General features: G+C 37.0%; 1 protein-coding gene across 7 annotated transcripts in view; it reads left to right on the top strand.

Annotated features, from left to right (window-relative positions):
• CTNND2 (catenin delta 2) overlaps positions 1 to 23,440 on the top strand; it is a 933,574-nt gene that overhangs the window by 318,563 nt on the left and 591,571 nt on the right. For all 7 annotated transcript variants that reach the window (XM_001147603.6, XM_016952954.3, XM_009448799.4 and 4 more), the window contains one exon: positions 21,751 to 21,863. In XM_001147603.6, coding sequence (XP_001147603.3) covers positions 21,751 to 21,863 — 113 coding nt within the window. The remainder of the gene's footprint in view (positions 1 to 21,750; positions 21,864 to 23,440) is intronic.

Here is a 23,440-nt window from a genome sequence, read left to right as displayed (position 1 = left end):
TATCTGAAAACATACTAAGTAGGCCCTTTAGGTGGCATTTTAAACAAAAGCAGAGAGTCAAACATGATAAAAAAAAATTGTGAGAATTTTCTTTTTTTTTTTTTTTAGTAAAGTATTTTATTTTATTTTTTTTCAGTATTTTATTTATTTATTTTTTATTTTTTTTCTTTTTTTTTTATTATACTTTAAGTTTTAGGGTACATGTGCAATTTTCTAATGCCATGTTACGAAATCTTTTCTGGGGTGTTTTACTCATAAATTGTATCCACACAATTAACAAAAAATAGTTTCAAGTGTTTAAAAATATATATTTGCCCATTTGACTCATAAATTTTATCCACACAATTAAGAAAAAAGAATTTTCATTGTTAAATATATGTGTATTTATTTGTCCACACAATTCCAGATGTGGTTCAACTCTTATGTGATGATAATGGCCAAATTGGAGAATCCTAGCTAATAAGTCTGATCAAAAGTTCCAGTTGGAATGGTGTGGGAACAAAGATTTATGTTTGTGTTTCTACAGGTAGCTTATTAACGTGTGAATTCTGATTTAGAGTTGTGTTTTGTGGCTATTTTAGAAGTCTTATATTTTGCATTCGAAATGTCTTGTATTCAACAAATGTTTTTTTGAGTCATTCCTCTGTTCTAAATATTGAATTGCCACATATAAAAATGGAAGAGACATTCCCTAGGGATCAAGAACTAAAAGGTCTGGTGGGATCCAGATGTGAGAACTAGTACCTAGGATGTAGTAAAGTAATTGCTGTGCTGGTGTCATGGCCAAGGAGAGCATGAACAGTGAGGTAGCTTATATGATGCATGTAACTGTGTTTATTAGGTCCTCCCCATGTAGCTGAGATGAATAAATATTAAGTGACACACAAAATAACCTTTAATAAATGAATATAAAGATTATTTTTGAATAGCAGGCAAAGGAATCCTATGAAAATGTAAATCCTATCATGTTACTACTCTATGCAGAGCAGAAGTCCCTGCAGTGGCCAACAAGGGCCTCTGTGCTCTGCCACCAGCCACCCATCCCTCCCACGCCTCCCAAGATGTTTCCTCCTCTCACTTTTTGCTCCTGCAGAGGAAACTCCTCACCTCTCCTAGAACATGCCCCTAGAACTTGGATTTTGCATTTTCTGTTGACTTTGTGTGAAACACCATCCTAGCCCCTCCTTTCTCCTCACCCCCCAGCCCAGGTATACACACGCCTCACCTCCTCATTCTTCCCCATCTTTTCTGTAATGTCACCTTGTCAATGATGCTGTTCTCAATTATTCTACTTAAGTTGTCTCCCCATCGTTTTATTTTCCTGAATTGCTTTTTTAAATTGCCTTTACCACAGGTAGCTCTATGTAATCTGTTTATTTGGTTCACTGTCTGTTTTCTCCATTAGAATGTAAACTTCATGAAGGCAGGGATTTTTGTCTGATTTTTTTCATTGATGCATTTCTAGCACTTAGGCTGTGCCTGGTGTATTTACTGAACAAACAAATGAGAATGTGATATAGATAGATAGATAGATAGATAGATAGATAGATAGATAGATAGATGTAGATAAAATATATAAATATAGTGTGTTTTATATATATATATAAATATAGTGTGTTAGAAAAAATACATTTTTTCTAACATCAAATATACAGTGTTCTTTTTCCCCCGATTAAAAAAGTGAAACAGATACAGTAGTGAGTATTGAAGGTTATCACTTGCAACCCCGTATTCTCTCTTAAGTAGGAGATAAGTGGTCAGTTATAGGCAGCAGATTCACAATTGCTTATGTTCCACCCTTCTTACTCTGCATTGGAGCAGAGTAAGACCTGAGAATTTCCCTTCTATGGCATGGTATATGATATCAGACAGACTCTTAGTGAAACAACCTTAAATTTTGTCTCCTGTTACCACCCTCCGGCTGTGGAAATGTCACAAATGCCTTTGACTTCTGTATGCTTTGCCTGTTCCTTCCACTGTGAAAAGCATGGCCATTATTGTAATGCCGCAGCTCTCCCTAGGGTTTTGTGATTTATCTGCATTTTCTCCAAAGTATGTTTTCAACACAGAACACATGAAGAAGTATATATAATTTCTAAAACACTAAATCGTGTATTTCTTTATGTTTCTATCCTCTATTAGCAGGAGAAAAATGATGCAGTGGCCTGGATTTTTTACAGAATCATATTCAGTCAGTAGCTCTGATCAAGTTCTGCTCAAAAAAACAAAACGTATCTTTAGGGTCCTAAGAATTACCAATCAGTGTTAATCATGTGCATGGTGATATTATTTGGCCATATCTAATACTAGCTTACCTAGAAAACAGAGCAAAAGTGGGTGCATTTTTGTTATTTTTGAATCAAATTACGTGCTTCTATCCCATGAAGTTCATGCTACCTTTGATATGTTTAATTAAACTCAGCATATATGATTTTAAAAATAAACTCTGTAATCTCTAGGAATTTAATAAACACTGCATTGTGGCTAATTACATTGTGATCTTCTCCAGTGTGTAAATATTTTTCAACATTATGGGCGTTTCTTCCTCTAGGAATAAAAAATATTGAGTTAGTCTGTGACTTTAAACAGTACTAGCTTCCTCCTCCCCCCCCAAAAAAATATATATATGTATATATAGAACAAAAACTAATTTTAAGTGTTGGTCAACTGTCTAATTGTTTTAGTACAAGGCAAAACGATTATTAGAGCCTTTCTGCATCCTTTCCGCCTCCACTACTGTTTTGCATGTATAGAGTAACATTTGCATACGTGTTCCTACAAGGAGAGCAACTCTGAAGATGGTTATTTATTGCATAGCTTTCGCATTAGTCACACGTTCCTTCTTCATGAATTTTATCTGCGTCAGTTCATTTCAAGCCCCCATGCTCTTCTGAACCAATTTCTGGTAATTTTCATCAGCATTAATAGAATCTCTTCAAGAGATACTATATTCAGTGTTGAAATGTTAAATGTAATTAAATTTACTTGCCGAGGTGGGGGATTAACTGCACCCACATTATTGTGGAGTACTTCTTCCAAAAATTGGAAACCGTAAAAACAGAGGTGGAGATGAAAAAGAATGAAAAAGGGAGACTTTCAGTTAATTGTGAGGCTGTGTCTGTAGAATCAGACGTAACCCTGAGGTGCTGCCCTGGCCCTGACTTTAGTTTGTAGACGCTGGTACGTTTGGGCATGTATTTGGCAAATAGAGTGCATAGATATTGACCAGATGTCATGCATATTCCATTTAGGAACTTATTTTATCTCTGGGTGTGTAGAATTAAATAGGAAATTTACATTTCTTCATTTAAAAATTTATAAACCTGACCTATCCATTTATTTTGTTATTATTCTGAAATAAAAATCAATAAAATTATTTTGCACATCCAGTGTGCTCTTGATTATTTACCCATAATATCTCATTAAACCTTCACAAGGACCCTACATGTTAGACATTATCTCAGTATGATTGATGTGAAAATTTACGCTAAGTAATTATTCCATTACATGGTATTTCTGAGATCACAGAATTAAATGAACACAGGATTTTGTATCCACGTGTACTTAACTGAAGCTGACCCTCCCTCCTTCAGCCTTCTTCTATCCATGGGCATTGCTCAATTTAAGCATCTCACTTAGATTTTAGAAAACCCTCCTAGATTTCTGCCTGTTCATAGACCACTCTCACTGCATATGCCCCTTCTGTTTTGTTTTACGATTTACCTCCATCCAGGTGCTCCAGGCACTTTTCCCTTACAAGAAACTTTTTGAGGCACTGATCAGCATGGAGCTCAGGATGATGGTGGATACCATGTGAACTACTGGTGTCAGAATTCCCAGGGCAACTGTTATAAATGCAGCTTCCTGACTCAGTTGCATTGTGGCTGCATAGAGGCTACGCCCATCCTAAGGAGGGCAAGTGAGTCTATCCCTGTCAATTTTATGTAAGAGCTTACTGTTTGCATTCATTTTTAGAAGGAAGCCAGAAAAACTTTATCAGCCTTGCTTAAAAATAGCATTCATGTCTTTGAGAAACTTTGAGAAAACGTGAGTTTTCATGAGATCCAAAATTCTTAGTGTATTTAACCAGGTATGAAATAGGCCCCTTCATTGTAGTGTAGAGGAAATAATATGAGATTGGTGGTCAGAGGCTGTTTTCTGTGCTAGCACCGACACATTCTAATTGTATGAGTCTAAGAAAAGATGCATGTGTTTTTAATATAACTTTCTCAGAGTAACAGTGGCAACCTTCTTATCACTGTGGTCCAGGCTCCATATGATGCTGTCTATGAAGTGTGTGGTGTCTTCCTCTTCCATCTGTAGAAGAATATTTTACTGGAGCAAGATTAGGACTGAATATTTCTATATGTAAACCTTTATTTTTTGATGATGTGTTGGTGTTATTATAGAAAAGGTGGATAGTCACAATTTTTGAAGGCTGAATGCTGACGGAATTTAAGTTACAAGGTGAATATTCGGCACAGGGAATGCACTGCTGTTACTTCACTGTGCTTGATGCTCTCACCAGAACATCTGCCAGCATTTATGTGGTGCCAAAAGGTGTAGTTCAGTGACTGTCGTTCTCCATTTCCTTGTTTTTCTTTTCTTTCTTTGTTTTGGTTTGGTTTGTTTATTTCCTAACTGGGGCAATATATTTTGAGAAAGAACAATGGAATAGAATCAGGTCCCACTCTGATGTGAACTTTATTTCATTTCATTTTCTTTTCCCTGGAATGTCCCAAATGGGCTTTAAAGCTGCTCATTTTAGTCAGTTAATCTCTCTCCACTTCAGTTTCCATAACTGCAAAATTAAAAGCTTCAATTCTATGATCCCTTCCAAATGAGTAGGAATTTATTGTCTCTCATACAGGGGCTTCCCAGTGCCGGGTTAGGGTATACTGTAGCTGTAATGCAGACCAGATGAGCAGAAATGGGCTCTCACTTCATTCTGTGGCCTATTCTGTGTGGGTGTCTCATCCACTGGTCTCCATCCTTTGTTAATCTCAGTCCTTGGTCAGTAAAAGTCTTCTGAGTAAGAACATCCATTTTATGCTCATTTATTTATACATGATACAAATACTACTGTACTAACATTTATGATATAAAAATATAATAAAAACTAAAGCAAAGAACAGTACATTTAAACATAAGTTCAAACCGTCCCTTCCCCTTCCCATACCCTACTTCAGAGGCAACTGCTGCCCCTACTAGCTAAGCTGCATCGCTGAGCATATTGTAAGGAAGTTAACAATCAAATTTGAAACCTGAGATATGAGAAATAGGTAATTTATGAAGCTTAGACATTTATCCTTGTCCTGTCTTGATTATTACTGGAGTTGGGGGTCAACCAAAGATGACAGTTTTATAATTTTGAATGATTGCTCTTGGTTTGCAAAGGAGTCCATCACCACCAGTGATTCTGCAGATAGGGAGCCAATAAGATAACGTTGACATCACAGTGCAATCCATCTAGGGGCTGGAAAACAATCCAAGGTGTTTGCTGATCTGTGTATGTTGATGACATATAGTAGACATATGTTTATATATCCCTTTGGATACGCTGTTTAATGGATCACTATCAACCTGAAAAAGAGTCTGTGGCAAATCATTGAACTCTGTACTTTCTATTCAAAACTATAATCAAAGACTTGGACTAATATCTTCATAGCAAGCTATAGAATTTGCAGGTTACACAGGGCTAAGAAAATATGCATATGTTTGATACAGAATTCTGTTCCAAGAAGAACATAAAACGCTGAAAAATATAAGATAAAAAATAAAAATTTGGGATGCATGTCCCACCTTGTCTGCAGGTTCAAAGTTATCATCTGAAGAGTCTGTAGTGTAGGTAAGTCTGGTTTGACAGGGGTTCAGAAAAAAAAAAAATTATAGTTGAATTCAGGTTTCCTATAAAGCAGCTATTTCATAATGGGAAGAAAGCTACTGTAACCTTAAGTTATATTATTGGAAGTTTAATTTCAAAGTTGTAAGAAAAGTGATACTTTTAGACCATATGTGAAATCATATATAAACTGTTGGGTGTTTTGAGTTGTGGAAGAGGCCATGGAAAACAAGAGGGCAATGCAAAGGTGTGGGCAGAGGAGGAGGAGGGGGCTTCTAAAAACAATGATGAAACCTCTAAACTACCCCTGTTTGAATTACAGAAGAGAAGATTTTTCAAATGGTTTTTCAAAGTCTACTGTGTCAGTGAAAAAGTCGGTCTCATGCTTTGGTAAATTAGAAGCTAGAAGTAGAACCAGAAGGTAGAATCATTTTATTTTTATAAGAAACCATACTATGAATTTGATTACCAGAGCTATCCTTCCATGGAATGGTATGCATTGGGGTTTGAACTGCTTTTGTTGTCAACTTTCATTGAGAAACTGCTGGAAAGGCTGACGCTTGAAGGAGAAGGATGATGAACTAAATGACTTTCTAGATCCCATCCACATATAAAATTCTATGAGACTTTAAGACGTTGCATCTAGATTGATTAGAACTAGATCAGATTTGGATATGTAAAACTCTACAAAAGACATAACAATATATGCAGTACCCATTTTTCTGCATGCTAAGGTTTCTGCAGGTAAGATGTGAATTTTGAAAACACTGCCCAAGTGAATAATGTACACTTGTTATGTAAGACAGAAAATAATAAGAAAGTTAGATTATTCCCATAAATATGTATTCATTCTTTACATAAAACTCCATGGAAAATACCTTAAATTATATACTGAATATCTGTTTCCTCACTTAGCAACTGGTTAACCATGGGTAGTCTATCTCTCTATTTCCCCATCTGTAAAACAGAAATAACAGTTATAATAATGGTGATAGTATTTCCTGAGTCCCTAAAGAGTAGTCAGTCCACTATGGGAAAAGAAGGAGGACATTGCTTTTTGAGAAATAAAAATGGCCTAAGTTTATTAAAACATGTTCTCCATGTTGAGTAGAGTAGGATAGGATTTAACTCATTGGGCTTAAGTAAATACAAGGTCTACAGTATTTATTAGATATGCATGCTTTGTTGACTGTTTAATTTCTGAGGAGACTATTGCTTTCCCCACTTGAATAGCAAGGGAAAATTGTTTGGGAAAAAATTGGCCCAATATGTAGGGAACAGCTGCCGGGATGATGCATAACTTGCTGCTGGACGCCGCAGCCGGGGAGGCCAGTGGTGATCAGTCCAGCCCTCTCTATCAGGTAAAACTGCAGTTGATGGAAATTACAGTCCCTAGTTTCAGGGGACACAAAGATAATTTGGTTGTTCCTAAAAAGGCATAAACAAAATATTGGCTAAGCACAGACAGATGTTAAGGTTATACTTTGTACATGAATTCATGTACTTGAATTCGGTTTAATGGAGTTGAGCTTATGGTGTAAGATCTTGCAGCTCATTATAACTAAGTTGTTATGGGCTGCTAATTTGCTAGAAGCTGCTGTATCATGAGCCAGCCCAACTGCCTTGATGGGTCTCCTGGTAGTTAATATGGATTAAATGTGAATCTTTTATTTTTTCCCTTGTGGTCTCACATAATGATATTAGCTTGTCTATGGTGTGACAAATTCAGTGTACCAAGAGCATCTGGTACACTATTCTTTATGACTGAAAATAAGCCTGCAAACTTGATAATGTACATCCATTAAGACACTTCCGCACATTGGAGCAATGTAGACGGGTGATGGCTGTGGAAGGAATCTGTTGGTCACAGTTCATTTTGCTCCAACTTATACAAATGATTTCAACGGTGGTACATTTATCACTGCTACATTCTTACAAGTTCTTGTTTGATTAGCAGGATGCAAATATGGATCTATCCTTTGCTAGGCTGTACTTAATTCGTTCCCAGCAGAGGAATTTTAAAAAGTTAAAAAAAAAAAAAAAAAAAAGGAAAGGAACTAAAACCTTCACAGCTTGAAGATAGGTTTAAATTCAGTCTTTTGAAGTTGATCTGAGAACGGATCACACTGAAATGTTCAAATCATTAAGCTGCTTTAGTAAAGAGAGTATTTAATTGAATGCGCGGTATTGTAAGAAATGAACAGTAAAATCAATCCTGTTGTCCCACATAGGTTTAAACAAGTTAATATAAGAATGTTCATGTTTTGAATATATTACTTCCTAAGCAGCAGGGAAATATATTTCTCAGATGAAACAAAAGCGTTGACATGCATACATATATTACATACCTTATCAAGAATAGGAAATACCAATGGGCCAGCTATCTCTGTATTGCCTCTGCTATCCCACTAACTGAGTGATCCTGATTTATTCGCTTAACCTCTCTGACTGCCAGTTCACTTTACCTGTGTGATTGCCAGTTCACTACTCTCTATATATATATATATATTTATATATATTCATTCATGTATTTGTGATGGAGTCTCGCTCTGTCGCCCAGGCTGGAGTGCAGTGGCATGATCTCAGCTCACTGCAACCTCCGCCTCCCGAGTTCAAGCGATTTTCCTGCCTCAGCCTCCCAAGAAGCTGGTACTACAGGTGCGTGCCACCGTGCCTGGCTAATTTTGGTATTTTTAGTAGAGATGGGGTTTCACCATTCTGACCTGGCTGGTCTCGAACTCCTGACCTCGTGATCTGCCCTTCTCAGTCTCCCAAAGTGCTAGGATTACAGACATGAGCCACTGCGCCTGGCCCAGTTCACTACTCTTTACATAAATGGATTATAGTTTATACCCTAAATCAATCATTGGGTCATTGTGAAGATAAAATAATTAGAGTAACAATATGGCTGTTATTGTACAAATAATAAAACTATTATGCTATTACATTAGGGTACAATTTTAATAATAACTCCCTCTTACCTGATGTCAGCCCTATGGTAACCTCAGTCCCCTCAATCAACAGTGGATGTGACAGCAGCAATTAAAATTCACTCTGGAGGCAATGAGGAGCAGGAGCTGTGAAAAATAACACACGGAATGGGTGAAAAAAATGTCAACATAAATGAAGCAGAAGAAACTGAGACTATTTTTTTGGGTGTAAGAACCCATATCTACTGGTGTCCATAGCCCCAGTGGACTTTATTGTGTTTGCCTAATTACGAAAAAGCTCTACAGTTGACAGGGACATTTAGGGACTGGCAAACTAACATCCTTGCAGTGCAATATAGTGCAAGATCCATGTTTACACTATTGACCCTCAAATGTCAAAAACATAGTTAAATTTTATTAACTATTTTCTTGTCAGTGAAACACATGATTTCCATAAAATTTCAAAGGGTTTCTTATTTGGAGTATGGAAATAGATGAGATGTTGCATCAAATTCAGTAAACGAAGAAAATTAGGATCATTGTTGAATATCAACCTTTTACTTATGTCAAACTTCCAATGTAATTTGCCTGATGGTAAATTTGCCCCTAAACTCCAATAAGATGGAATCTAATTGCTCTCTGAAACACAACCACACACATTCAGTACTTGTCAAGGTCTGTGCTTAAATCCCTGTTGTTCTTTGAGCCTGGAATGACATCCCTTTCACATGGTCAAATAATAATCTCCCATTGTCCGTCTCAAATACTAGTTCCTGCATGTGACGTTGCCCTCCTTCTCCCCACACCCTTCCATCTTTTCTAAGGGAAAGTCATCTTTGAAATTCATTTGCATCTCATTACAATTTAGCATTACTTTGCATTCTATTTAATGATGTGTTGATTTCAACTATTTTACTAGACTTAGAACTGTCAACAGGATCCACACCTGAATTAATTTTATGCTCATATCTTCCCTGACTGCGTCATTCAGCACCTTGCAGAATGCTTTCCACATAAGCATCTGTTGCTCTACTGCTGTTTTACTTATTTATTCCATAAATGTTGATTTGATACCTAATATGTGATAATATACTAGAGATTTCGATGAAGAAGATAATGTCATTCTTGCCTTGAAATAAAACATAATGATAAGTCAAAAATAATTGGAACTTTTGATTAGCTGCCAGGCAAAGTGCGAAAGACTCAATACACCCCTGTGGTCATTGTTAGTGAGAAGATGGCGCTCTCTTGGTATTTCATATATACACTAGAAAACTCTGACATTGTGGGTATTTAACAGAAATTCAGCAGCAGTACCACCATATTGTTGGGGGCAAATTTTGATTTCCAGTGGTCAAATTAGGTAACTCACTGGGAATTCTCCAGCCACCAAAGAGACTGGAAACTATTCCTAGTCTTGAAATACTGACAGACATTCAACTCTCAAAGAGCTACTGCACTCTGAAATTCATTAGAATGTTTTATGTTAGGAAGAAGGCAAATGATGAGAAAACAGACTGTTCTGCTAGGAAGGAGGTAAATGATGAGAAAATGGATTATTCTGCCATGTAATGATGTAGGATAAAAATATCTGAAAGTGTCAGTTTTATGACTGAGTTTATTTTTTTTAATGTAGATTTCACAATTTGGACAGAGAGCTTTGCAGCTAGGTTGATAGAAATCAAGTATCTACTGATGCTTTTCTGAAAAGTCAGAACAGTGTTCTTCCTCACTCTGAAAAGTTTTACATGCGTTTCTTGGTGGCCAATAAATGGAGCATAACTTTGAAGATGCTGTCATCTTCTAATATAACTGTACTGTAATAAGTAACCTTTTAAAATTATATATATTTATATATAATTATTTAATCTTAATTGTATATAATTATATCTAACTATATTTTATATGATTAATATGTTAAGAAAAATTAATTTTTATCCTTTGGAAATTAGGATTCACTAAAATATTCTAAATAAATGCGTAACATAATCACATTTGTTATTTTTCATGAAAAATTTTGGCTGTATTTTGAAAAACAGATTGAAAGCAAGTATGAACAGGGCAAGAGATTAATTAGGATACTGAGTTTAGGAATCTGGACAAGAGATACTTGTGGCCAAAACTGGAGTGGTATTAGTGCATCACTTGGCAGATTAAAGATGATTTGTTATGTATGTCTGGAGAGGACAGAGTCTAGAAAGATTTGCAAATCTGTGGATCAGGCAACTTGGGCAAATGATGCTGTCGTTCTGTGAGATAGGAAAATGAAGAAGTGGGAGTAGGTTTGTAGGATTTGGTTGATTTTGGTTTTGGATGTGAACCTCTTGGTTTTGGGAATGAATGTCAGTGGATAAACACCAAGAACTAGTCATTGAGGCTTTCGGAATGGATGAGCTTGTTCAGAGAAAGTGTAAGAATCACAAGGAGAATGGTGGCTTAAGAGAGGAAGAGACAGCCACAGAGGAAAATGAGAGGGTCAGCAAAAGAGGTGGGAAAGAAAGCAGGAGATGGTGTGTCAGAAACCATCAGAAGAGTTTGTGCGGGAAGGAACAGGAGACCAACAAAGTAAAATGCTCTTACCAGGTCAAGTCAAGTACATGATGTTTGGTGATAAGAGCATGTATAATTATTCCATTGATATGGATATTTAGCTGTTTAAATTTCAACAAAGAGCATTGAGTAAGAAAGGATAAACATCATACTTTGTCACTCAAATATTTCTGTTCTGAAAAAAATTATTCCTAAAACGGGTTAGTTATACAAAGGATGTACAATGATGACACAGAGAGTAGAGGGGAGAGAGAGGTAGAGCGAGTGAGCAATTCATGGAAAAAGATCATTGAACAGAAATTCTCCATTGGAAGTGCTATAAAAGTGATTTAATGTCATATTTTAGATTTTCCCAGATCGATAGTTTGAGTTTGCTCTTCACTATTGCACATTTTCTCATATGGATGCAAACATTATTTGTTGAGGTCAAGTAAGGCATCCATCCACTCATCCATCTATTCCTCATGTACTGAGAGCACTCTATGGTAGATGAGAAGAAGGTGATAATGCAAAAGCATGGTGCCTGTCATCAAGGCATATATGGTCCAGGAGAGGAGACAGGAATGTAAATAACAGAATTCAGGAAAGCGTTGTTAGTGCTATGAGAGTGGTGAACAATTCTTCTCAGGTGCTGAGATTGAGGGTGAGGTCAGAAATGTACATATATATAGAACAGATGGCAATTAAATGAAGTAATGTGATTCATCACTGTAAAATTGAAAGGCAAAGGCATTTTTGCTAGACTTGAGGAACAAGGAAAGGATAGAGAAGAGGAAATGGATATTTGGAGCAATGAGTGAATAAATGCAGATTGAACACATGCAAAGTCCATTTGAGGAAATGCAAGTCATCGATTTTGGCTGAGGCTAGGATTCTGGTACTTTGTCTTTCACCCTTTAAATATAGAAAGGCTGCTTTCTCTATTGTGATATAAGTACAGGCAAAGATGTTGGTGTACACCCCCTCTCTGTCTTCATTGCCCTTGTTTGGTATATCTGAGTTTGGCAGTGCTCCTCTTAAAAGTTAAGGGCCATTATTTGAAGGAATTATTTCAGTTGTAGTGTGAACTTGAACAGTACAATAAGTATAATTCTTTCTGTGGTTGGACATAATAATTCTAATATTTTATTTCCAGGCAGGCGAGGAAAACTAAAATAAAAGAGAGTGTGAAATGATGAGCTATAGTTCTTCCTCATTAAAGAAATTTGTGCTATTATTTTTGCTGTATTGTTCCTGATTATATAGCCTTCATTAAAACAGTGGAAATAAATATTCCTAGAGCTTGGAAGCAATGGGTTTCTGAACTGTTAGTGTGGGTTAGACTTCTTGTTACAGTTCCAGCTAATCTTTGGGAAGCTACTTAACATCTCTAAGTCTGAGATGTCCCCGACAATCAAATGCCTACCTTATTGAGTCAACATTGGAATAAATAAGTTAATACATGTAAAGCACTTAGCAGAATAAGGTACATGATAAGTAATTACTTAAAATATTAACTGCCATTATGTGCTGTTATCATAAGTAGAATAGTCATCCCCAAGCAGATATGGGCATAATATCACTAATGGAACATTTTCAGAATGCACATGCTGGGCTCTGTTGCCTCCACATTTGTGTCTTCAGTTCTCGGGGAATGGACCAGGCATTTTAAACAGTTCTAGAGATTACTGTGATAGAGTTTAGAGTCACCCATATAATATTGCTACTAATTTTTTAAGCATAATGGAATTATACATCATCTTCAAATACCAAGAAATGTAGCCTTTGTTAATTTCATGGAGTCCTGTCATCTAGTGAATTAAATAAACTGTATTAAACATGCTTTATTTGGCTAACAAGGCATTTGGCAAGAGAAAATGGCAGAGCAAAAGCAGATGGAACACTGCAGAATGAAGGGGTTGGAGAGAAAGAGGTGTTTCGTTATATTTTTATTTTATTGAATGTGTTCTGGAAAGGTGCTTATGATTCCATTTCCAAGTTCTGATTCCTGTCATCTGCTGCCTTGCTGGGTAACCCAGGACGACACTGTCGTTGTTGAAAACATTAATCTGTCAGTTTTGTAAACTTTTACAGACAGCTCTTTGCCACAGTTTCTGACTCACCAATGAGGTGTACACGGCTTTACAGTTGACATTGATTTGTTCCATTCCATCTTGACATCATGGCTTGTTCTGTCCAGATTTGTTGGACACTCTGCTGTAGGCTTCCAATTATTACCCTGTCATTTGTGCCACTTCCCCTTCAAACTTGGCTTGGCAACATGTTTCAGTGGGGTAAAATTAACATTGCCAAGAGACGTGGCTGTAGAGTCAACTCGTTCATGTGAAATGGGAATTAAAAGTGATGTAAGAAAAAAGATCACCCAGGCATACTCAATGGTATTAATTGTTGGTCAGTGCAGAGAGGAGAGACACCAGGCGGCAAGAACTCACCTACAGAGTGGGAAACTAGGACAGAGAAACCACAGTTCTGTACCTCGATCCTCTCCCAGGTAGAACATCTAGGGAAAAAGTCTAGACAATGATAATGACCGAAATCTGCTTTCTAATTAAATACTTCAGAGCACTTGAGCGGTTATTTTGCTGTATTATTGCAAACATTGTCACTAAGTCAGACTCCATAAAACCATTCAATCTTAGCTGCAGAAGAAATACAGAATTGCTGTTTCATTCTCTTATTTTACATGCAGCCAACTCGATCGTGGTGGCATTTGTGCATCTGAGAACCAGGTCTCATCTATAGACAGGATGGGCCAGACATAGGGATAGTGAATGAAGCATGGGGACTGTAGCGGGCCACTGGGGGAAATAGATAATTTGCTGAGACTCTGTCAGGAGCCAGTGGGTATTTTAGCTAGTGGTCAGTCGTAGGAAAGGAGGAGGGAAGAAGTTGAAGTGGAGCAGAGGGATGTATCAGGAGGATGTCATCTAACAGGCCCAACCTACCATCCAGTGGAGCCACCAGCAGGAACAGGTGTGGAGAGGCAGAACATCCTCCCCAGGAAGGTTGAGTAGTCAACAAAATGCTTCTGTAAAGGCCCAGGCCTAGAGAAGGATTTCTCTCTGTATTATTGACCCAGGGATTTGCTCAAAATAGAACTAGGTATGAACCCAAATTTCAGAAATAGAGGACACAGCAGGAAAGTTGACCGAAACTTGAAGTATGGGACTTCAGACATTCTTTAAATCTTTCTAAACAGGAACATGATCAGCGTCTTGGTGTGGGATATGGTTATGCTTAGAAGGAGAGCAGAGGGACCAACCTATGCCACTAGAATATTCCAGCTCAGGGGTTCAGCAGATGTCACAAAGACCTGGGGCGTTTTAGATTCAGTCCTGCTCTGACCTGTCCTTCTTTGCCCTGAGCTTGTCAAGTTATTTTAAAAGATGATCTGACTGCCAAATAAAGAAGATGCATTGAACCCTTGTGTTAACCCCTGCTTCCTTGCCAAAATGGCAGTAAGACTTTTAAAAGGGGTTATAACCCCCTAAACATAGAGAGTGGGTAAATAAAGAACCATATTTCATCAAGTTTGAGAGGCCATCAATTTTTAGGGTTACTTAAAGCACTGTGAAGAAAGCAACAGTACTTCCAATAAAGAGTCACACACTCTCAAACGCAAGTCATCCCAATTCATGAGCTGGTAAACCCAGAGATACTAAAGTGTGAAAAATGTGTGACTTAGAATGGATGAAAGAAGGTAGATGGACAAAGTGGGAAATGACTTATTATACCCAAGGGAATGGAGTTCTAAGCAGGGCGGTGAGTTAAATCATAGACCAATTTACACAGGAAAATCTCTCGAAGGTGCGGGGTGTGGGTGCATGGGGCATGAAGTATAGTGGTAAGCTCCAGAGATTGGCTGAACACTCATTTAGATATCAGCTAGATCTCCAAATCCCCTACCCCACCATGCCAAAAACTAGAGGCTTTTTCTCTGGAAGGGGTGAAATTAATTCTCTTGATGCAGGGACCACAAGAAAAACTGTTAAAAGTGAGGTATTGAATACAGTTTTACTTGCTAAATTTTGAGACCCACCCCTCCTCAACCTTGTTCAGCTTTGCGGAAAAAGAGCAGGCAAATGTTTATGCACAAAGCTGCAGCTAGGAAGAGCCTTTTCGGGGGATTCTGCATGATGTTCTGCACACAGTGGTTCTCCTGGAAGGCACAGCTAACAAGCCTCACTCATGCTGGCGCTCATACAAGTGTCAGCTCTTTCACCCCAACAGTCACATATGAGCAGACTGCCAGGGAAGTTGAGATACCTTCAAAAATACATATTTAAAACAAACAGAAAAATCATAAAATAGGAACTACGCAGAGAGAAGAAAACAAACATGACCACATTAATACTGTGGAGAAAGAAGAGAGATGATTTTACATCCATAGAATAAATGCCAGATGCAAATTAAAAGAAATATTCAGAGAATAAAAACTAGCTCCGAGAAATTAAAAGCATAATAATAGCAATGAATTATTCATTAGAGACTTACATGATTAAATTGATAAAACTTTTCAGAAAGTAAATCAGAAGATAAAGAAACAGAATAATACAAGAGAAGAAGACTAAAGGAAGAAACCTTGAGGACTAGATTTTAGCATCTGAATAATGAGAGTTGAAGAAAAAACAAAAGTAATGTTAAAAAAAGAGGAGAAAAGCATTAAAAATTTTCAAAAGAATTGCTTAGAATAAACAATAGGTTTTTGATTGAAAGATCCCTAAATAAATAGATCACAAAATATCCAGCAAACATGTCTAAAAATAGAGGTATATCAAGATATGTCACCACATACAACATGTTTTCTGGGAGAAAGTGAAAGCAGATTTCATAAAAAAAAAAAAGAAATAAGAAAAGAAAACCTCTGAAAGTTTTCACACTTCTCAACAGCAACATTGGAGAGTAGAAGATAATGAAGCAAAAAATCACTGTCTCAAAACCCTGAAGGAAAATGATTTCCAACCTAGAATTCTCTATTTCTTTACTAAGTCCTATTATTCACTAAGTGTGAGAGTAGAATAAAAACATATAAAGATGTGCAAAGTGTCAGAACATAATACCTCTCATTCATTCTATCTCTGTGTATCTGGAAAGACATTTTCTACCAGAAAAGGAAATAAAGTAGGAGAATGAAGAAGACAACTCATAGAGGAGACAGGAATCCACGGAAGAGAGGGACAAAGGAAATCTCCCGCCTGAAGATGGAGAGAGATCCCAGAAGACAGCTGTGCAAAGAAGGCAGCCAGGCCAGATTGGAGCAGGTCAAAAACTCCAGGAGAGATTTCTTCAGTAGTTGATATTGACATATTATTTCATATGTTTGTGTGAAGAGAAGTTTTATACAAATTGGAGGAGTTTCGGGTTTGATAAGTCCATAGACAACTGAGCAAAGGAACAAAAAACTCCAAGTTCTTAACTTAGGGAAAACAAAATGTTGTATGTGAATGGAAATGAAACTATGCAAAAAATAGTATGTGCATCTTGTCTTAGGCTGTTTAGGTTGCTATAACCAAATACCATAAATTGCATTGCTTATAAATAGCTGAAACATTTCTTACAGTTCTGGAGACTGGGAAACACAAGATCATGGTGCAGGCAGATTTGGTGTCTGGTGAGGGCCCACTTCCTGGTTCATGTAGTCACCTCCCAAAGGCCCTAACTCCTAATACCCTCATCTTGAGGGATAGCATTTCAACATGTGAATCTTGGGCAGGGGATGGAGACACAGGCATTTAGACCATAGAAATGAAGAAGCCTCAATATTGTTAAGACTTAACAATTGTCCATTTTTATACTTCCTTAAATCTGGATGATACCATCCCAACTAATGCTATACCACAAAGTTAAGTAACATATTTATTGAAGGAAGTAATGAAACTATGGCGATGAGTTTTCTGATTTCAGTTTTCCTACTAAGTTAGCTAAGTCCCCCCAAGAGACTTTACATGCTTTTATCTACTTAAAAACATTTCATAAACTCCATTTAATTAAACCAAATAAATCATTAATTTAGGCTGTTTAGGAAAAGTTATAAAATGTTTGATAATTTTTCTTATAATAATCCTAATGTATTATATGGCTCAATAATGCACTATTCTAGGATGAAACCATTTAAATCTGGTTCTTTGTACATTTTAATGAACTTTTGCGTCATATCTCCAATACTTTTATGAATATTTATGATCTCTTACATAAGTTGATTTCCACATAGTGGGGAGATTTAGGCTTTCTAACACTGCTCTGCTTTTTCTTATAACTTCTTTTACCATTGGATGTCCTCTCTAAACCACCAGGTACTCTAAATTCCCATGAAATCTTAATGTCTCTGGGCAGTCTCTGTATTACATTTTATGCAGCCTGATTTACATCACCACATCTCCACCAGAATTACCCAGGAGAAGGCCATACTAGTGATCCTTTACCCCGGAATTACTCTTCTATTTATTATCTTGGCTTCTATTGTTTCTTCTATTCTGCAAATCTAGATAATCTTTAGAGATATTTCTTCTTTCCTGACAGTCTCACTTTTGCTGAATTAATTTAGTACTACATATTTACTTATAACCAGAATTACAAGTTTCAGTAAATATATTCACATAGTTCTAATTTTCCAGTTAACTTCTTGTATACTCACCTGCCCTCATTAGCAACATCCCTCTCTTGAATGCCGTCTCATCTCAAATTTTCCAAGAAACTCAGCAGCTTATTCATTTCCTGAGAGGTCTGTCCTCCCTCAAACCCCAAACTGTGTTAGAGATGGATAATGTCATCTTTCCAGTTACCCCACGGTTTAAGTGTCCTCCAGTGCAAAAGAATCTCATCCATTCTTGTGAAAATGCTGTGTCTTCTCTAGATGCCTTTGGGCCACAAGAATGTCTATACCAAGGAGAAAAATTAATCCTCAGTTGAAAAATCAGTCAGTCTTTCCAAGTTAGAGAACCTCCATTCTAGCTCTTCTTGTTTCCATTCAGAAGCTCAGTTATCAACTCCAAAGAGAATACCATTCCAGTTCAGGGTGGTTACATCTTGACAGATCCTAGCCTCAGTGGTGTGGCAAGGCCCAAACAGTTTTCCCTGTAAGCCATAGACCCTTGGCTTGGGTTAAGGTAGGAAATGATTGCCTTGAGAGAGTTTCCACACAGCAGTGCAGAAAGGAGGAAGCCTAGCAGGGTCTGAGTAGTTAAGACAGTGCTGAGAGTCCAGGGAGTTCATGGGTCCAAATATCAGAAAGGCAAGGTGCCCTTTCTCATATCCAGCAAACAACTTAGCAGCCCATGTATGTAAGGAAACTAGCAGAGACCAGGGAAAGAACCATCTGAAAGGATGTGAGGAAATTGTGCCTGGTACTCACACAGAGGTGGGAATGTTTGCCAGCACCCACCAGCCAAGCTGGGAGAACCCGTAGTCCATGGGGCATTGAGTTGGGGCTCAGAAGTGTCTTGCCTTCGTAGGGCAGGATGATTAGCCCTAGACTACATGCTGTTCTGCTCCCCCTAACAAATCTAAAAAGCAAGGCTCAAAAGTATCAAATTGCTTTCACATAACTTAATGTGCTTCATAAAAGAGCTGAAGACAATTATAGGAATACAAACCTATCCAGAACCCAAGAAGTAAAATGAAAATGTCTGTGTTGAAAGATGATTACATGTCTAGAGGAGCAGAAGATGTGACCCAGATTGAGGAGAAAAAAGTCAATCAGCTGAAACTAGCACAGATGTTAAAATTAACAAAAAGGATAATTAATATAGGTATAATCAACATGTGCAAAAAGTTAAATAAAGTCATGAATGATACAAAAAAGACCCAAATGAAATTTTTAGAGCTGTTTGATTCATCAATGTCTGATATAAAAATACACTGGATGGGATAAATGGTAGGTTAAGCATTGCAGAAGTAAAGCTTAGTTAACTTGAAGACACCAATAGAAACTACCTAAATTAAACACAAAAGGAAAAAAAAAATGAATTGCAAGAGAATCCATGAACTGTGGGACAATTCCAAGTGGCCTAAAATGCACTTAATTGGAGTCATTGAAGGAAAGGAAATAATGGAGAACAGAAAAACAATTCATAAAGAAATAATGGCCTAAAATGTTCAGATATGCTGGAATCTATAAAGCCAGATATCCAAGCTCAATAACCCAGGCATAAGAAACATGAAGAAAACTACACCAGGCAACATAATCATCAAATTGCCCAGTGCTTCTGGTAAAGAGAAAATCTTAAAAGCAGAGAAAAATTAAAAAGAAACACTATATACTGAGCAGAGATCGTGCCACTGCACTCCAACCTGGACGACAGAGCGAGACTCCATCTCAATAAAAATAAATAAATAAAAAAATACAAAATAAACACTATAGACTTAGAGAAATAAATTTAAGGGTAACTGTATTTTGCGGTGGTGGTGGTGTTAGAAACAGTGCAAACAAGAGGATGATAGAGCAAAAACGTCTTCCAAAATGAGAACCACATATATACCTTTTTAAGGTCTGTCAAGCTGGAAGACTTCTTTACCCAAAGAACTGCACCATAATAACAACTCTAAGGTTGTTCTTTCAGAGGGAGGGAAAATAAAGCCGGATGAAAATACAGATCTACATGAATGGATGAAGAGTCTTGGAAAATCTGACTGCGTGCTGGGAAGGAAGCTTGCAAACGAGAAAGTCATCTCCCATTGTCACCCCTCCTGTGAGACTGACAAGAGGTAAAACCATGGAGAAGTCACCACCTGAAGCGGGGATGACCAAGAGCAACATCCGTCCTAGCGGAAGCCCCTGGTTGATGAATTCTGACTCCAAATACTGCACTGTTTCACCAAGTTGAACTTCAGTAACACAGGAAAGTGGGCAGCAAATCAAAGTACTTTAGATGCTACAAAGAATGAATTTCCATCGACATGTGAGGAGTTCTGTATGGTCTTCAAGTATTATGTTTTTAAAGGTGTTATCAACTTAAAAGTATGGGTGAGTTTCCTGTTTCACAGAGAGATTTGAGATGCAATACGTTAAGAAGTCTAGAAGTGAAAAAATCTTCTAGAAGTTGGATATTATGAAAAGGAATTTCCAGAAAGAAAAAAAAGCAGTAGGACTTTAAGAGAGAAGAAGTTAGATGCATAAAATACATTCAGCCGAGATCTTATTAATTTCTTACTTATAATACTTTGATGCCCTTCAGAATATGTAAGAATAAAAGTTTGAGGTTAAAAAACAAAATGTTCCCTCAGTTTCAGCACCTTAAAGGGAAAAGTAAGCTCTCATTTACAAAGTGTCTTTTACTTCGTTTCCCAAAATAATGTCAATATTAAAATGTGCACCTATGGAAAAGAGCCAGGATATTTTTAATGTATATAGGGGACACACCAGATTCTACTTTTTAAAGACCTCATGCAAGAGTGTCCTGGGGTAGCAAGTAAAATCTTATTTTCTGGAAAGATATATCCCTGCAACCTTCTGAGTTTAAATTCTCCAAAACTGACTCCTGAGCTATTTTTCAGTATGAGAAAACATTCTTGTTTCTTATCCCCAAAACATAACTGTTTAGATAATTTATTTTTTAAAAGGTATTAAATGTGACATTGTAAAAACTTTCCCTGCCATTCCTTATTAAAATACATGATTTGCTCTGGTTATTTTGATTTTTTAAAAAACTTAAGTGTATGAGAAAAGAAAATATCAGTAGTAAAATATGGTACAAAATCCTGTTGTTGGAACAGCTGAGATTTTTGAAGTTCTGATTGAATCATTCATTAAAGTTTTCAACAGTGGATTTGAGGCAGTTTTGTAGAAGCATTTTTCATTGGTTCAATTGTCTGTTTTTAAGGCGATATATCAAATATCTCAAAGGTTATGTACTTAGTAATGAGGCTGTGTAGAATTGGTATCATTGTCATTCTGCTGGAATGCAAAGTTATGAAGAGTGTGGGTTATAAAGCATTAGTTTCTTCAATCTACAATATATAAGTAATATGAAGAAAGCAGTATACACTATAGAGTTGGCCAGAAGGCCAGTAGGGAATAAACACAAAACTCCAAAAGATAATTAAAAACTGAACTTTTTTCTCATTAAATGCTATACTTGTGGTATCCGGAGTATCGGTACCTGTTGGGTGCTGACCGTCTGCCAAAGATAGCACAGGATAATTTTTCATGACAGTATCTCCTTTAATCCTCATATCCATCTTATTAAATAAGTATTTAAGTCTGTTTTACAAATGATGAAACTGATACTTACATGAATTAACTTATTCAAAGTTGCATGGCCAGTGGGCCACAAGCCTGTCTAACCTTCGAATCCTAGTTTTATTGCACATTTCTCAAATTTGACATCTTGGAAAATCATATTTTTCTCCCTCAGCCGTCTTATCATTTTGGTCTGAATTTCACCTGTCATGTAGATGATTGAATTGATCTTGTTGGTGGGTTTCTTTCAGGAATTACAGTTTGAAAGGCTGACCCGAGAGCTGGAGGCTGAACGGCAGATCGTAGCCAGCCAGCTGGAGCGATGCAAGCTTGGATCCGAGACTGGCAGCATGAGCAGCATGAGGTACTAGCGCCGCTCTGTTCATTGTCTGTTCTTTGAGTTGCCTCTGCAAGTAAATCATGATGTTTCTCTTCTTTCCAACCCGGTGGTGGAATTGGAACATTCAGTCAAACGTTGGAAAGAAATTGTAACTGACCTGATTTAAGATGTTCAAAAGGTGTCCAAAATGTCCTGATTTGTATTTGAAACTCTTTTAACAAAATTAATGCCTGCCCTGAATGCAAATTACACGTAATTTTACACAAAGGAAGGCTTTGCATTCAGCCAGCTTGCTGGAAATCAGGAGATGCCAAGTCACAGTCTCCGAGTTTGGGACTTTTTTTTTTTTTCGTAAATGATCCAGAGCTCCAGGTTCCTGAAATAAAAGTGAGAACATTCTGGTGGAACCAGTATTGTTTTTGCTAATACATAATGCTAAGTTATGAAATTGCCCCTTGAAGATCAACCACACGTGCAGGTCCCCATGTGTAAAAATATTTCCTCATTCATAAACATAAATGATTATTCAATTAGTGATTAGTTTGAGATTATGAAATATATATATTTTAAAGCCTATAACTTTTTAGCCACTTGACCACAAAATAAAATTATCCTCCTTAGAACCAGGCTTTCGTATATGAAAATGTAAGTGTATGTGTGCATGTGTGTGTGAAAGAGACATAAGGCTTAACTTCCGTTTCTCAAAAACGCTCTTGTTAGATGGTGTGTTTTTGGCACTCTGCTACATTTTTAGGGAGAAAACCAAGGCTGCTATGGCAAATAAACTCCAACACTGCAGTGAACTTAACACAATAGTCGTTTGTTTCTCTCTAAGGTAGCCAACTAAGCCTACTTCTTCTCCATATAGTGACTCACGCCCTCTTTCTAACTTGATGACCTTGCCGTCCCCTATGGCTCCATCCTGAATTGCATCATCAATTGTATCGCTGCACTCAGAGTTCATTAGTGAATTTCAGTCACATGACCTCTCGTCGATGGAAGTGGGGCAGGGTCCTGGGGTCAGCAGCCACTCTGCAGAAGCAGGGACATGAGTTTGGTCGACTCTTAGCTACCTGCTGCCACAAAAGAATAAAAATGTCTTTGTATTCATTGCTCCAAAATACTTTATATTTGTAAGCGTATAACTTTGTAATTGCAGCATTTCATATTGGTGTCACATGCTGTTAAACTTTTTAACATTGCTTAGTGTTTTTTTTTTTCTTTAAATAGAAAACACTGCACTCTCTGTTGTTAAGCGGGGTTAACCACATGGATGGAATATTATTTTCCATTATAAAACCTTATTTAGGATATGTGAAAGCATCTGCTTCTGCATCCAAATGTATATGTTGCTGCAAATAAGTACATCATGGTGTATTAAACTCATCACAGACTTGCCTAAACATCCAGATTAACCAAAGCAGGATGGATAATGAAAACAAAAAGTAAACTGTATTCACTTGAAGTTGGTTTTATAAGTTGGACTAATTGAAGGTGGTGAATTTAGGGAGAGAGAAAAATAATAATTTTAAGTGTATTTTTTGCTTTACTCCATCTAATTTTATATATATGAAGAGCTTCCTGTTAAAGCTGAACACTTG

This window comes from Pan troglodytes, chromosome 4, assembly GCF_028858775.2.
Source record: "Pan troglodytes isolate AG18354 chromosome 4, NHGRI_mPanTro3-v2.0_pri, whole genome shotgun sequence".
Lineage (NCBI taxonomy): Eukaryota > Metazoa > Chordata > Mammalia > Primates > Hominidae > Pan > Pan troglodytes.
This window is presented reverse-complemented; position numbering and strand designations above follow the sequence as displayed.